The 15,273-nt window shown below is 41.8% G+C and overlaps 1 protein-coding gene across 2 annotated transcripts in view; it reads left to right on the top strand.

Moving 5' to 3' along the window:
• Nucleotides 1–15,273, top strand: part of dcc (DCC netrin 1 receptor) — a 158,740-nt gene that overhangs the window by 119,759 nt on the left and 23,708 nt on the right. For both annotated transcript variants that reach the window (XM_028026239.1, XM_028026238.1), the window contains exons 17-23: nt 1–107; nt 1,406–1,544; nt 6,744–6,851; nt 7,197–7,391; nt 7,474–7,506; nt 11,122–11,184; nt 14,900–15,056. The exon at nt 1–107 is cut by the window's left edge. In XM_028026239.1, the coding sequence (XP_027882040.1) occupies nt 1–107; nt 1,406–1,544; nt 6,744–6,851; nt 7,197–7,391; nt 7,474–7,506; nt 11,122–11,184; nt 14,900–15,056 (802 nt within the window). The remainder of the gene's footprint in view (nt 108–1,405; nt 1,545–6,743; nt 6,852–7,196; nt 7,392–7,473; nt 7,507–11,121; nt 11,185–14,899; nt 15,057–15,273) is intronic.

The following is a 15,273-nucleotide window of genomic DNA, read 5'->3' on the forward strand; positions in this document are numbered from 1 at the left end:
GCGTCTCCTGGGCCGACAACTCCATGACCAAGAACCAGAAGTTGTCGGAGGTCCGGTACTACTCCGTCAAGTGGAAGTCCAGCGTCTCGACCAGCGGGAAGTACAAGGTGAGTTCTGGCTAACGTTGTTTCAGAGTCACTCCAACGCCGCTCCGGTTTCCAGGACGATTGATTGCTCACGCTGCTTGTGCTTTGAGATTAGCTGATTAATGTTTCCTCTGAACAATGGGCGACTCCACATGCAGAACCTCCTGTACTTTAAACACTTTGTGTTGGCATGACGACAGAGCCGATGACTGGACCGGCTTGACCCAGTGAAGCCAGAACCTGGTTTGGTTAGCTGCACTTTCACCACAGATTTATTGAAGGAAACAGAATCTGGTTATTAGGAAGAAAGAATTACAGGTTAATTATTAGTAAGGCTACAATATGAAAGTTTGGGCTGATTTTATATTTAATGTTGATATCGCTGGTAAACTTGCTTCAGGTGCCTGCATCACCAAAAACAGATCACATGACCAAAACAGATCACATGACCAAAACAGATCACATGACCAAAAACAGATCACATGACCAACCCGGACACACATTTCAGTCGTTAATAACAGGCGGCTCCGCCATCGTACATCGGCCCAGTTGGATGGTTGGTTGGATGAATGGATGAATTATTGAATGGATAGATAACTGATGGTTGGATGGATTACTAGACATTGGATGAACAGATGGATGGTTGAACGGATGGATGGATGAATAGACGGTTGGATGAACAGATGGTTGGTTGGATGGATGGATGGATGGATGAACAGACGGTTGGATGAACGAATGGATGGATGAACAGATGGTTGGATGAACAGATGGATGGATGAACGGACGGTTGGAATGATCGGATGGATGGATGAATAGACGGTTGGATGAACAGATGGTTGGATGGTAATTAGTTTTTTCATTTTTTCTGTATTTCTTCATTAAATCTCATTTAATCATTTTTGTTTGTTTTCGGTAAAGTTGCTATGAAACCTGATTATTAATAACTGCAGAAACCCGACTCACCCAATCATTTTCATGTAACACGCTTCTTTTGACCTCTGACCTCTACCCTGACTGCAATATTCAGAAAGGTTGAATAAAACCTGAAGCTAATAAAATAAATCGATGCAGTTGGTTCACCTTCACAGGAAGCAGCAGAGGAAATAATAAAAACAATATTCTTCATTCCTTCACATCTTGTCATTGATGCATTTTCTTCGCGCCTCGTCGATGAAGATGAAACGCCGGCGATCAGATCCTCAGGTGGAAACTTTCTGAACGTCTGCTGACGTTTCTAAAGGCTGAAGCCTCTGGATCCTCAGACTCGGTTCTTTAAAACTTTCAGCAGAGTTAAGGTTCTGAACGACCCGTGTTTTCAGTCTGCAGACACCACGGCTCTCAGCCACACCGTCACCGGACTCAAACCCAACACCATGTACGAGTTCGCCGTCATGGTAACCAAAGGTCGGAGGTCCAGCACCTGGAGTATGACGGCCCACGCCACGACGTATGAAGCAGGTACGACTCTCACATCTCAGTTATTGTCCAAAAGTTGGTATATTTTAATTCTTTTATTGAAAAAGTTCACATTAAAGGTTTTAAAAGCAACTTATTTCTTATTTTGTTATTTTGTCACATTTAAATGTTACAGACTATCAAAACAAACAGAACCTAAGTAAACACAAAAGTTAGTTTTAAAGTGATGATTTCATTTATTCAGGGAATAAATCCATCCAAGAAAATGATTATGATCTAAACCTCCAGACCCTTTGACCAACCTGTTCCCCTCCTGGCCTGTGGGGGCGCTGCACCAAGAACCACTGAAGGAAACCACACAAAAACCTCTGAGCGCAACTTCCTTCTTCATCAAATGGAAACTAAAATGGAGATTCAGCAGTTGGAGGATTTATCTTTAGTCTTTGGCTAAAGACCAGAAGCCATTTCTCCTGCTAGCGCTAGGCTAGCAGGTTTGTTCTTTTTTTGTATTTACCCAGAATGCCCTGTGCGCTAGTCCACTTCCTGCTTTTGGAGCGGTCTCTGGTCCGCTTGACGTTCACATATGCATTTGAGCCGCACCAGAGTTCAGTTCAACCGAACCCAGGCTGAGATCTGAGGACCAGAGTTTGATTTTTAGAGATCGATTAGCGTTCACACCAGAGCCGAACGTTCTAGACAAATGGACCAGAGATGGATTAAAACGGACTGAGCAGAACTGGAGGCAATGCACCCAAAGTCTCCTGTCAACTCTTAGCTCCACCCCCAGACACATTTTTAATAATTCCACCAAAGTGGGCGGAGTCAAGACACATAGGGGGCGTGGCCAAGCGGGTGGATGAGCGGAGGGCCTGATGTCAGGATGAGTGAAGCGCTGTTAACAACTTAGCAAATTTTCAGACCCTCTGGAGACTTTCTTTGGAAAACAAAGGCGATGAGTGAAAAATCTAGCAACGTTTTGTGTCATTGAAGAATTTTATTGATGACATTTAAATTATTAATCGCTCAGTGAGACTCCAGGTTCACAATGAAATAAATCACACGCAAATCTAAGAAACGCCATCGAAAATTCATCTGCTGTAACCAGGATTTGACCCAAAGGGGGCAGCACTGAGTCAGTTTTAGGTTAAATGTTGCAGAATTTAATATATTTACACAAACAATTGCACAGAAAAAAACAGATGGAACCATTAAGGACCAATTTAGACAGTTTATTTACAAAAATAAAGTTGATTTAGGATTCAGTTAGCAACAAGCTAACAGATTATTTTCCCAGATGTTTTTGGGATGATGAAGATATTTTGGTTCTGAAAGTCTTTCTACACTCTCAGTGAATTGAAGATCTTGAGTCACACCGAGGCTTTTGTGTTATTTTTGATAACTTTCAGCCTACTTCATGCAAACAGTTCTGTTTAAGTGATTTTCTTGAGAGTTTGCCTGATACTAACGTTTGTTTGATGATCTGAAACAAGTGCAAGCTGAAATAAATGAACTTTTTTCATCTACTGGCATTAAACGGAACGAAGAGATGCATCTTTCATGCGCAGCCTGCAGGAGTCCTGCTTTGAAGCTGCTTTCTTTCCTCTGTTTTCTGTTTAGAGGTAAATTATGATCCGCAGCAGCTTTCAGGAAAACAGGTGCAAGAAAAACAATGAGTTGCAGAATTTTCTTCCTGAATAGCAATTATTTTTAGCAAGGAGTTTAACAATGGACTGAAAACACGTTCTGGTTCAGTGAAGAATCATCATAAACTTCCTTCGCTCTCCCCGGCAACAACACGACGACCGTCTGCAACAACTGCCGGCCGGAATCAAAATGTCACGCTTCCACCTCTCAGGATGTATACAATCGTGTTTGCCGGATTTGTCACCCAATTAAGCGTGAACGGCATTAGCCCGGCGGCTCCCCGAGGCCCGCTGGAATACATTGACATTCAGAGTCAGCAGATGGAGCGAGTCCACTCAGTCTGTCGCTGATCGGCCGACTCAGGAGGCTTTAAACAGACAATCTCTCACAACAAAACAGTTTCACAGCAACAGAGAGGAAGGAGTGCCTTTATCACAGCTGGTAGCACCGCTGCTTCCCTGGTAAAAATAGACAACAGACACCTGTTGAGAGCCACGCATCAGAGATAAGAGCTGCAGAAAAGGGTCTGCAGGTCAAGCAGAAACAGAGAAGAGTCGTTTTCAGAAAAACATCTGAAGGAAGAATTACAGCAGATTCATAAGAACCAGATGCTATTTAGCTTTAATATCTAAAATGGTTTTGCTTGTATTGCTGGCAGCACAAGAGCAAGAAAATGTTACTAAAAGTGTTTTATTCAACTTTTGTGGATTGAAGGCTGTTTCTAAACTCTGTCCTGCAAAATGACACAAAAATATGACTTTTAACTCAAAGAGCTAGAAAATGAAGAATATCGAGATAATTCATTTTGATTAAAGATCAAAAGTTTTTAAAATGTATTCTGATCAAGCATTCTTTTAGAATTACTCTTTATGGGGGGTGCTGTGGTGGCGCAGCGGGTTAGCACGCCCCACGTTTGGAGGCCTTAGTCCTGGACGTTGCGGGTTCGACTCCCGGTCCCAACGACCTTTACCCCATGTCTTCCCCCCCCTCTCGAGCCGCTGGCGCCGCAAAAATTCTTCAGGGTTATTATTATTTTGATGCAAATAATATTTGCATCAAAAGTAAATTGACAAACAGATGGAAGAAAAGCAGTTATAGTTGAATAAATTAGTTGCAGTGAATTAGAGATTCATATTGATATTTCTGCTCTGTTATCTTGTCTACTCTTTCAAACAGGAGAATAATATTTTTAAATAAAGTTTATTTTGTTTAATTATTAGTTTAATTATGGGAGTAAAAATGTAATCATATTGTAATTAATCATATTTTTCTCCAGTGTGATAAATGATATCAAGTTTGAAATGTTATTACTGCAGCAGGTTCAGTTCATTTAAATCTGTTTAAGTCGACATCTCTTACATTCCTTCCAGTTCACTGCAGCCCATCATATGCAGTTATTACGCTCAAATATATACGTTTCAAAGGAAACCATTTTAGATGGAATCAAGTGTTCAGCCACTCGGTTTAAAGCTTTTACTTTGCAGAGTCCCTGCAGTGATTTTCTGTAAAGCTTTTTATTCCTTGTATTACTCTGATAAAAGCTTCGCTCTTTTCATCAGTGACTTGAAGATGAAACTGAAGACATTCGAACGTCTGGATTCCTGCTAAAAGCTTTGCTTTAGCTCCTGAAGGCGCGGTGTGGGTGTCCCACACATTCCCATGGTGTTTATCCGCTTACCCATGTGTTGATTTATCCAGAACTTTGTTATTATCACTATTTGCATTATTAGGGATGATTTGTCAGGTCAGCTATTAGCGCTGATTACAAGCTGTTAATCATTTCTGATCCGAGTCCTGGAAGCAGTGCTGTCCCCGGCTGTGTTTAGGAGAAGTACAGGTTGTCACCATCACTCATGGACTCAGCTGGAACTTGTCATTTCCTGCAGCTCCGAGTGTCAGATTTAACAAGCGGTTTCATTAAACACCGCCGCTATGCCAGCTTTGAGCCGCGTCCTGCCGGGAAACTTCAAAAAAACGAAGCGGTGCTTTTTGTCGCTGAAGGAAATTCATAAAGACGGTACTTAGGAAAGGTCCGATAGACCCTGCCATCTGGTTTCCATGGAGACGAGGAGGTCGAAAGGAGGTGGAGAGGGAGTGCTTGACATTTTCACTGCGGGAGCAGCCCGACTGGGAAGTTAATGAAAGCTTCACAATCATTAAAACGCTGCAAATTATTGGAATAAAAAGCTACGTGGAAGCCACACGTCACCTGAACTGGACCTCGCAGCGGGGCGGGATCACTCAAAGAGCCGTTTTCACCTGAACGCCTCAGTTCTGCTCAGCCGCCCCTCAGTTTAACCCAAAAACACAACCAGAATGAACAAAAAGGCCAAATTCATAATTAAAAGGAATAAAGTTTAAGGTAGTTTGGATGCCATGCAGGTGGAAGGGGTTTTGGTCTTGATTTTTTTTTTTAGCTTTCAGACAGTTGTTATGATGTGTAACCATAGCAACAAGGTATTGTTTTTACAACTGGGAGCATCTTAATTCAAATTCAAAAATATTTTTTAATCCCACACGGAATATAAATGTTGTTGTAACTCAATTAATTCAAATTCTTCAAAGAGAATGGATGAGGAGAGAAGGAGGAAGTTCATCATATCCCCTACTCCAACATCTCTCTAATAAACGGCCAGAGGGGGAGCTAAAGAGCAGCAGCAAAGCAAAGCAACTGATAGTTTCATCAGAATGTGCTTCCTGGATATTTAATTGTTAGCATGAATCTGTCAGGCTAACAACAGTCTTCAGTCAGAGGCCTCTTCAGATTTGTTGTGAGACCGACTGCTACTGCAAGTACTTCCTGTTCATAGTATCAACATCCACAGCAACTCTTTGAAGATATGAGTTACAACATTTAATTTCCCTTAGGGATCTTTTTTTTAAAATTTGGATTAAATTAAACTTGCTAATTAGAAATTAAACTAAATTGTATAATTATTCCTCGCAGCATGTTGCCGTTTAAAGATAAAGAAAAGCTCTAATCAAAGTTGAGGTCGACTTCCTTCTATGAGCTCAAAGCTGCGTTTAAGACGGATTCATATAGAAGAAGAAGAATCTGCTGCGCTGAGTTAGAACCAGAGAGTGAGAAAGATTCACTGGTTGCTATGGTGATTCCCTCCTTGGAACAGAAAAGGAGGGAGTTACTATAGCAACCAGTGACTCAGCATTTTCTCAGGTTCCGGTTCTTAAACAAATTAATTTTTGAGCTTAACACTGAAAGTTTCAATCGGTTTGGAAATGGTACCGGAAAAAATTCTGGGACCAGAACCTGGTCGCACGTTTTCATATTTATGTCTTCAGTGTTTTATGACATCGATGTCACACATATAGACGAAAATATCAGTATAATTTGACAGAGAAGTGTAAGTCCTACAGCAGTGGGAGAAACGCTGGGTGAAAATAGACAAACGGTCCAGATGTTGATGAGAACTGAAGACCCGAATGTGGAGATGAAACTGAAAGTACATATTTCACAGCGTCAAACATTAACACACTGTGAGCTCAGCAAAACAATCATCAGACGTAAACTGTGATTGTGTAAAAAGTATAAAAGAAATCGTTAACTTTTGCTGACCTGTCTCCATGTCTGATTGGCAGCTCCAAGCTCCGCCCCCAAAGATCTGACGGTCATCAGTCGGGAAGGACGCCCTCGTGCCGTTCTCATCAGCTGGCAGCCACCGATGGAAGCTAACGGACGGATCACAGGTCCAACACGCACATCAGAGCTTTTTTATTTCTCCTCATTTCTTCTGCCTCTGTTAGTAAATATTGGGACACAACTCTCTAAGAGTAAAGACTTGAATAGTTTGCGTCTCCATGTGAAACGCTGCCCTCCATTGTTCCTGCTCTCTTCCTGAGGACAATTGGCTTCAGTTCAGTCCGGTTTGATTTTAACGAGTTGTTCTGCTCCCGGAGCGTCCTGCAGGACGAACCAAACAACCCGGCAGGCTGCACAGAACATCCAGTACAGCACACACAGGCGCCTCCACATATTCAACTTTCTCTACATCTGTGTCCAAACAACTTATTAAATCTGCTAACGTGTCGCAGGCTACATCCTGTACTACACCCTGGATAAGAACATCCCCATCGACGACTGGGTGATGGAGGCCATCAGCGGCGACCGGCTGACCCACCAGGTCGTGGATCTGAACCTCGACACCGTTTACTACTTCAGGATTCAGGCCAAAAACGCCAAAGGAGTGGGACCTCTGTCGGAGCCGGTGCAGTTCAGGACGGCTAAAGGTAGGTCGGGTTTTAACCAGAGGCTGCAGTCGACGTTTTGATTCTGCTGTTTCTGATTCGTTTGTTTCTGCTGCTGTTCCAGTGGAGCTTCCAGACAAGATGGCCAACGATCAAGGTACGGATCATCCCATCTGCAAACAGACTTAAAATGTCTTAAATTTATTTTAAAATAAGTTATTCAAGTTACATATTCTGTGTATTTTTTTCTTGCTAACTGGCTAGCTAGCTTTTTTGAGTTTATTGCCTGATGGCTGGACGAAGTTTGTACATTTATGAGGAGATAAAAATCTTAAAGTTAATTCGTAATGGTCTTAAATCCATGCATCTAAAATCAAGGCCTTAAAATGTCTTCAATTGATTTTAAAAAGTAAATTGACCTTTAATTTGTTAACCACATATCTTAAATTTTGTCTTGACTATTTAATTGTGTACATCCTACGTTTTTTTTTCTTCTGGGAGATTTCGCTCAGGTAAAAGTTTGAGTCACATTCAGACATTTTCACTTCATCCTGTGACTCAAGGCAGCTGAAGTCACTGCTACTCACTGCTAACATAACCTTGCTAGCTAGCTGTTAGCTAGTTTTTTTGGGTCTATGGTGGGTAAGTGCAAATTTATCTCCAGTTGGCTGGATGAAGTTTGTACATTTCTGTGGAGCTACAGGTCTTAAAGTTCATAAATGTTCTAGAAAAGTCTTTAAAAGACTTAAAAAGTAAGTTAACTTTTAATGTCAGTCACAGATTTTATGTTACATCAGACCAAACTTGTTTTCTTACTTCTGGTCAGAATCACTGAAGTTATTCCTACTTGCAAACTCCAGGAAACTTAGCAAGAGCATTTTTTAATCATTAAATGGTACGTCTTCTGGTGGAAATAATTTTAGTCATTTTGTTTAACCTAAAACAAGAGAAGTTTAGTCTGATTTAACTTCAGGGAGTGAGAAACAATCTTTTTATTTAGCGTATTAATGTGATTGTACTCCAGAGATGACTAAAAACCAGACTAATCGACATTAAAGGGGCATTTTTTACGTTCCTTCGTTTGGAGTAAAGCTGCCAGCATCATCACAGGAAACCATTCACACAAAAATAAAAACACTGAAGGGAGGAGAGAAGCAGCTCCTCTGGTTTCTCTGATTTATCCAAACAACGTTGTTTCTGTGAATTGAAGCAAAAAACGCTCGCTAATTAAGCAACACAATAACTTATCCTTTCAGAGAGGCAAATAAAAAGCAGAGAAGAAGAGATAATGGCAGTGAGCTGTTTTTGAAACCATACTGAAGTTTATCTGTTGAACTCAGATGTAATTAAGGTTCCCTTCACTGAGTTCATTCATCAACAAACACACAGCTTGGTGCTAATGAGCGCTCAGAAACGTGTCTACTCTGACATGAAGGCTGGGAATAAAAACGCCGTTTTGCAGCCTGTGAATCTAAACTGTAATGAGTTTCAGTATCAGTGTGAAGAGGAATCTCATTCTGCTGTTGGCTGGACTGAAACCAGCAGCAGAGCGTCATCAGCAGAGCTGCAGAGGAAACCGTCTGGCTGTTTTAGCAACATTTAGCGCTTCGCTGCCAAGTTTGTGATGCTAAATCTGAAGAGTAACGATGGTGGGTGTGTAGGGAGAACGGTTCAGCCGCTATCTGGACGAAATCAGCTTAGAAAGATCAGACTACGAATGTACGATATGTCGGAATGAGCATCGGAATCAGCCGATTTCTTTAACATATCGGTATCGGTCCGATAAGTAAACCTGGGATGACATGAGCAGATGAAGTTTGTTTCCAAAAAATTATGTTAAGACAATAAATATCAGTTGTCGGCCATATTAGTAGTATTAATATCGGATATCGATATTGGCTCAGATTACCAATCGGTTCTTCCTGAAATTACAGCATGAGACGAAGTTTATTAACACTGAGATGAAATATTCAGTTTTACCGTTTCTTTCTGTTCTTATTAGTGATTTTATGATTTTCACCGTTTAGTTTCTGTATTCTCACAGAAACTAAACTGCTAACAGAAACTAAGTGTTGGTAAAAGTGTTCAGCTACCAACACTTCTAAATCCAGCACGTTTTAAACCACCTACAGGCTAAAGGTTCAGAAGCTCTGCCTTCCTGTTACCTGCTGAAAGTGTTGCTCTCTCTCACTATCTCGCAGCCTGAATCACAGAAAAGATATTTTCTCTTCTTGTAGTTTGTAGTTTACCAAAACACGAAAGTAAATATTTGCTCCAGAAACTCAAAAGATTTCAGAACAATTTTTGCTTATTGTTCAAAAAATTAAATTTACTTGCAGAAAAATCCCTTCTAATTCCTACAGTGAAATAGGAATTAAACAATAATTAATGTATGTAATTCAGGACTATATAAAATCTGTTTAGGTTTTTAAATCCATTTCAGTTTTTCCTATATTCATATTTTTCAGATTTTATTTTTCTGAATTCCACAAATTACAATATAAACTGTTTCTTTCACTCAAAACTTCTTTTTATTCATGATGAGTTAAAGTTAAAGAGTTCAGAAGAAAAACATCCAATATTTAACAGAAATAATGTAATAATTTAATGGGTTTTTCTTTAAATGAGCCTTAAAACCTACCATACAGGTGTATCTGTATGGATTTTTAATAAAAACATGTTTATTAAGGTAGAAAAAGCCTTCAGACATTTCATCAGTCTTACATGGCAGAAGGACGGTGCTAAGCATGTTTTATTGTTAAATATTTATTTGATCCTTTCATCCCTCAGCAACACTTTGACTGCAGGAAACCAGGCGTTTCCTGGTTCAGCTCAAAGGTTCTGGTTCTGGTTCTGGTTCTGGCCCATTTCATCCTCGTTTAAACAAAACGCTTCAACATCTGAAAGCTTTCTGAGCTGAAAGCGAAACCGGCCTGAGAATGACGGTTTTAAAGAGCGCCGCCCCTTTAAATAACTGCAGATAGCAGCAGCGTAAAGGCTCATGTGAAATTAAAGGCTCATGTGAAAGTAAAGGCTCATGTGAAAGTAAAGGCTCATGTGAAATTAAAGGCTCATGTGAAAGTAAAGGCTCATGTGAAATTAAAGGCTCATGTGAAAGTAAAGGCTCATGTGAAAGTAAAGACTCATGTGAAATTAAAGGCTCATGTCAAATTAAAGGCTCATGTGAAAGTAAAGGCTCATGTGAAATTAAAGGCTCATGTGAAATTAAAGGCTCATGTGAAAGGCAGATCAGACGTTTGTAAATAATTCATGCAGAAAAGACTCCAGAGTTCTGGTTCTGGAAACGACAGACAGAACCAGGTTTCCTGAAAGACTCTGTGCTGCGGTTCGGTGATCAGCCTGCAGTCGGATCACAGAACTAATGAAGCTAAAATAAAAGTACTGACCGTGAAGCTCCAGTCTTCCTGATGATCCGGATCCATGTTTTAAGGATGGAGAATTATTCAGTTCTTTCTGTTAATAAAACCATCAGAATGTAGAAATCAGTGAGAAAATAAACCTGCAGATCAAAACAGAACAAATCTTCAGCTTTTCCACAAACTGAAACTTTGGACCCGATCGGAACATCCAGAATCACAAACAGCGATTCTGAAAAGTCCAAATGGTGTCCATAAGGTCCGACGGGTCAGGAAAGAACTGGTCACTCAGGTTTTGCTGGTTTTGGTTCTGGCTCTGCTGGTTCTGTTTCTGCTCCAGGTTCTGTTAGTTCTGCTGATTCTGTTTGTGCTGACCTCTGACCTTTGCCCTGCAGGTCGGGGAGAACACGCCTTCTGGCCGTCCGACACCAACCCGATCGACAGGAGCAGCATCAACGGTACCAGAACCTCCTCTTTGCTTCTCAGCCGGGTCCAACTGTCAGAACCTTTTACCGGGCCGGACGGCAGAACCGCCGGGCTCGGACCCGTCCGGATGCTGCTACAAATTACAGCAGTGCGCTAACTCCAGAGCTAATTTAGCATTTTTGCTAACTTTGAAAACGTTTAGCGCATTTAGCTTCCGCTAAACTATTTCCAGATCAATTTTAATTTTCTTGGCTGTTTTTCAAACTTTCAGTTGATAAAACTTCAACATCTGCATTTTGGCTCTCAATGTTTATATTCATGCTCTTATTTTGGAGTCCGTTTACAGACCAGTTCCGTTTCCTCCGCTCACGTTCCCGCCCGTGATGCGGTGCAGCTACTGGCGTTTATTCCGTACCCAGAATGCACTGCTGTAGTTCTACTGGTTAAAATCTACTGATGTCTGAATTCTTATTCTGGTCAATCAGGCAACATTAGCAACAGAGTTAGCAAAACTGAACAACTATCAAACCGAAACCATGAGTGAAAGGTCATTTCCACAGAATCACTTCCTGAAGCGCAAAATAAACTGAAACATTTAAAAACTTGACTTTGTTTAGTGTAAAATAATATGTCAACAATGTTGAATTTAGTGCTTAGGCATTAGCTTCTGCTAAATGCTGTGTTGAATAGCACTGTAGCATTAGCTTCTGCTAAATACTGTGTTGACTAGCACTGTAGCATTAGCTTCTGCTACATACCTTGTTGGTAATGTGACTATGTTGGTATAGTGCATTTCTGTCAGTGTCCTCTAAATACCTTGTTGGTTTTGGGTTTAGCATTAGCTTCCCCTAAGTACCATATAAGGATAGTGCTTTAGCATTAGCCTCTGCTAAATGTCATGTTGGCATAGTTTTATAGCGTTAGCGTCTCCAAGGATAAATTCTTTAACACAAACCAAACTGATGATAAATAATGTTTGTAATTTTTGCTGTAGGGTTTTATATTATCTGATTTTTCAGTCGGCGCTGCTCAGATAAGAATCACATTAATTCAGTCATGTGGTCCATTAATGACTAGCTTAAAGCTAATAATGGCTGTAGCCTCCTGACCCGGCTGTAGACTGTAGCCGGCTCTAGAAGCCCGGCCTGCTGCTGTAAATCACCAGGATCATCCCAACCATTTTATTTTTATTGCTCCATGGAGAGAAATTGTTGGGTTGGTTTTCCTTCAGGGGTCAGAGGTCAGAGTCAATATCTGGGGCTGATGCCGCCTCTGTTTGGACGACAGCTGAACAGTGAGGAGCGTAAACTCTTAGCAGACATTGTTCCTGAAGCTGGCGGTCGCCATAAATCCCTCCACTCTGACCTCTGACCTCCTCTGGCTTTATGGCGGGTCGGCGAGGTCGGCTCCTCGTCCATCAGCTCAGTGGTATTTTATCTTTATCTCTGCTTCGTCGTTTGTGTCGCAGAGCGTCGGCCCGCCTGTAAAAGATGAGCTGTGGCGGACGGTCACCTCCGACTCTTTACCAAAGGTCACTTCCTGCAGACCTGCTGCTGATTGGACGATGGCACGCGGCGGCGGTTTGGGTGGCGCCATGCTGCAGCAGCGATACTTCTGCTGTCTCTTAATTTTCCCTTTCTTTTCCCTCGGGAGGCCGGCGCTCGCAGTTGTCAAGATGTATACCTCTGCTGATGGCACCAAGCAATTAAAGTTAAAAATATCTGCGATTTATGCAGGAGGGAAAATGGCATTTCAGCCGCTATAATGGAGGCATTAACATCTTTAGCCTTTGTAATTTCCTAAATCTTCCCTCAAGTAGCTTATGAGAGCAGCCAGTCACTTTCTCTGCACTTTCCTTTTTTATCTGCATATTATTCATTTCAGTTAAAGTACAAATGTAGCAGAAGAAACACACCAGCCTGCTGCATCCGCTGGTCAGCAGCATCTCAGAAGTGGAAGACAGACAAATCTTTTAAAAGTTTATTTTTCTTTCAGCTCTTTAGCAGGTTTTTAAAAATGGTTCCACCTCCTGGAGCCAACATGCAAGTCTGCAGACAAATCCCACTCAGAAAGTTGTTGCCTTTTTTCTTTTAGCTGAAAGCAGCAATGAAAGAGTTTCAGTTTTCTGCCCTGAGGCACGGCGGTGGCAGCATGATGTCACTTTACTGTTCAGATGGACGGAGTAGTTAAACCAAACCTGTTGGACCTGAAGGGCTTTTTCAGATCTTCATTACGTCCAGGACGTCAGCTAACATCTCTGCAGATCCCACACATTCTGGACACTGTTGAGTCTTTAACTTCAGGGCAGCAATACAGAGACCTGCTAGAACTAACAGAGAGCTTCCATATCAATTCCCTTGGATATTTGCACAAATTCAAACTTGTCTTCATATTTTTGTAAAAAACTAAACACTGCAACCACTCAGCTGATTATTAATTATCAGAAAACTTTCCTCTCCATCTGAATAAACATCTAAAATACGTCATAAACTGCGGCTGCAGCAGCTTTTCATTACTTTCTGACATTCTGGGGTTTAAACAAAACCTGATTATGTGAGTTTTACTATGAAACACTAGCTTTAGCGTTAGCAGCATTAGCAGCTGTAGCTTCAGCACCTTTAGCACCGTTAGCGTTAGCAGCGTTAGCGTCATCAGAGTGGCCTGTTCAGATAAACGGGAGCTCCCGGTGAACTGAGGAGGCGTTTTGGCTCCGGTTGTCTCATAAATCAGCAGGTGATGCAGGAGGTGAGCTGCATTAACTTAACAAGGTGTTAAATGTTTTCATTCAGCGATGGGATAATTATGATCGGAGGTCATTAATCAAGTCTTTTCCTCGTCTCCCTCCCGGGAGAGTAATTAGTCTGCCAGTCTGCCCGTCCTGACCGAGTCTCCTCAACTTCTCCTCCCGCCGACGACAACAGAGGAGTTTGACTTTAACGATCTGCGGCTTCGCTCCCTCAGAGCGGCGGCGACTCGGCTTTCGCTGCAGAACCAAATCAATGCAGAATGTGGAAAACAGAGGGCAGGCAGGGAGAGGCGGCGTTATTAGATGGAAGTTTAAAGGAAAGCAGCGCGGAGTCGCGGTCTGCAGCTGGAAGCTTTGATGGATTGAGCTTTTCATTGGGAGAGACGAGCGAATGGAGGAGAGCTGGAGGGCCTCTCTCTCCATCGCACCAACATTTTTCTTCATTTCTTCCTTTCATCCGTCTTCTCTCCACCTTCACTGTTTTTTTCCTCCTTTCTTCTCCTCCGGTCTCTTTTCCTCCAAGGTCAGTTTGATGTTTCAGTCGTCTGGTTTCTGATTCTTTCAGACGGATTGGCTGAAGTCCTGTAACTCATTCAACATGGCCGCTCACGATGCAGCAGCTCGGTGCTGTTCCTGAACTTTTCTTCATCACTTGTCTGGTTGAACCTGCCTTTACTTTTTGCTACGTAACCATGGCGACCATCTCTTCCATCCATCATAATGGCTGAGCCTCATATCCCCTACTCCAACATCTTTCTAATCACACTGTAGAATATCATCAGGAGAAAGTAGCAGCAACTTAACTACAGCAACTAAAGATTTAAATAATGTCACCACCGACCTGGTCAGTTATTTATTGGATCTGTTTTTTTGATATTAATTGTTTCAAGGTTTGATGTTTTTTAATTTATTTCAATCATGTTTCCTCTTTGATCTTGTTTGAGCATTTCTTGATCACAGTTTAGTTTTTAATATCCTGACTCCGCCCCCGATGTTTCCAGAGTCTCCCATTGGTCAGATGCGTCCGCCGCACGGCAGTGTCACGCCTCAGAGGAACAGCTACCTGCTGGTCATCATCCTGGTTTCCGTGGGCGCCATCAGCGTGGTGGTCGTCACGGCGCTCGTCTGCATCCACCGCTCGTCCTCCCAGCAGAGGAAGTAAGACGCTCCTCTGACTCTACGCTCATTTTATTTTTTTCATGTTTCATGCAGCAGATCGTTTTTCTGTGGGCCATTTAATCCGCTTTTCACAATAAAAACATAAACAAACAGAAAACATTACATAACAGATGAAGAAAAGTGAAGAAAATCTGGAACCAGGATTTTAGTCTCAGTGTTTCGGCTGTTTAGTTCCAGATCTATGGTGAATAGAAGC

This window comes from Xiphophorus couchianus, chromosome 8 (assembly GCF_001444195.1).
Source record: "Xiphophorus couchianus chromosome 8, X_couchianus-1.0, whole genome shotgun sequence".
NCBI classification, from domain to species: Eukaryota; Metazoa; Chordata; class Actinopteri; order Cyprinodontiformes; family Poeciliidae; genus Xiphophorus; species Xiphophorus couchianus.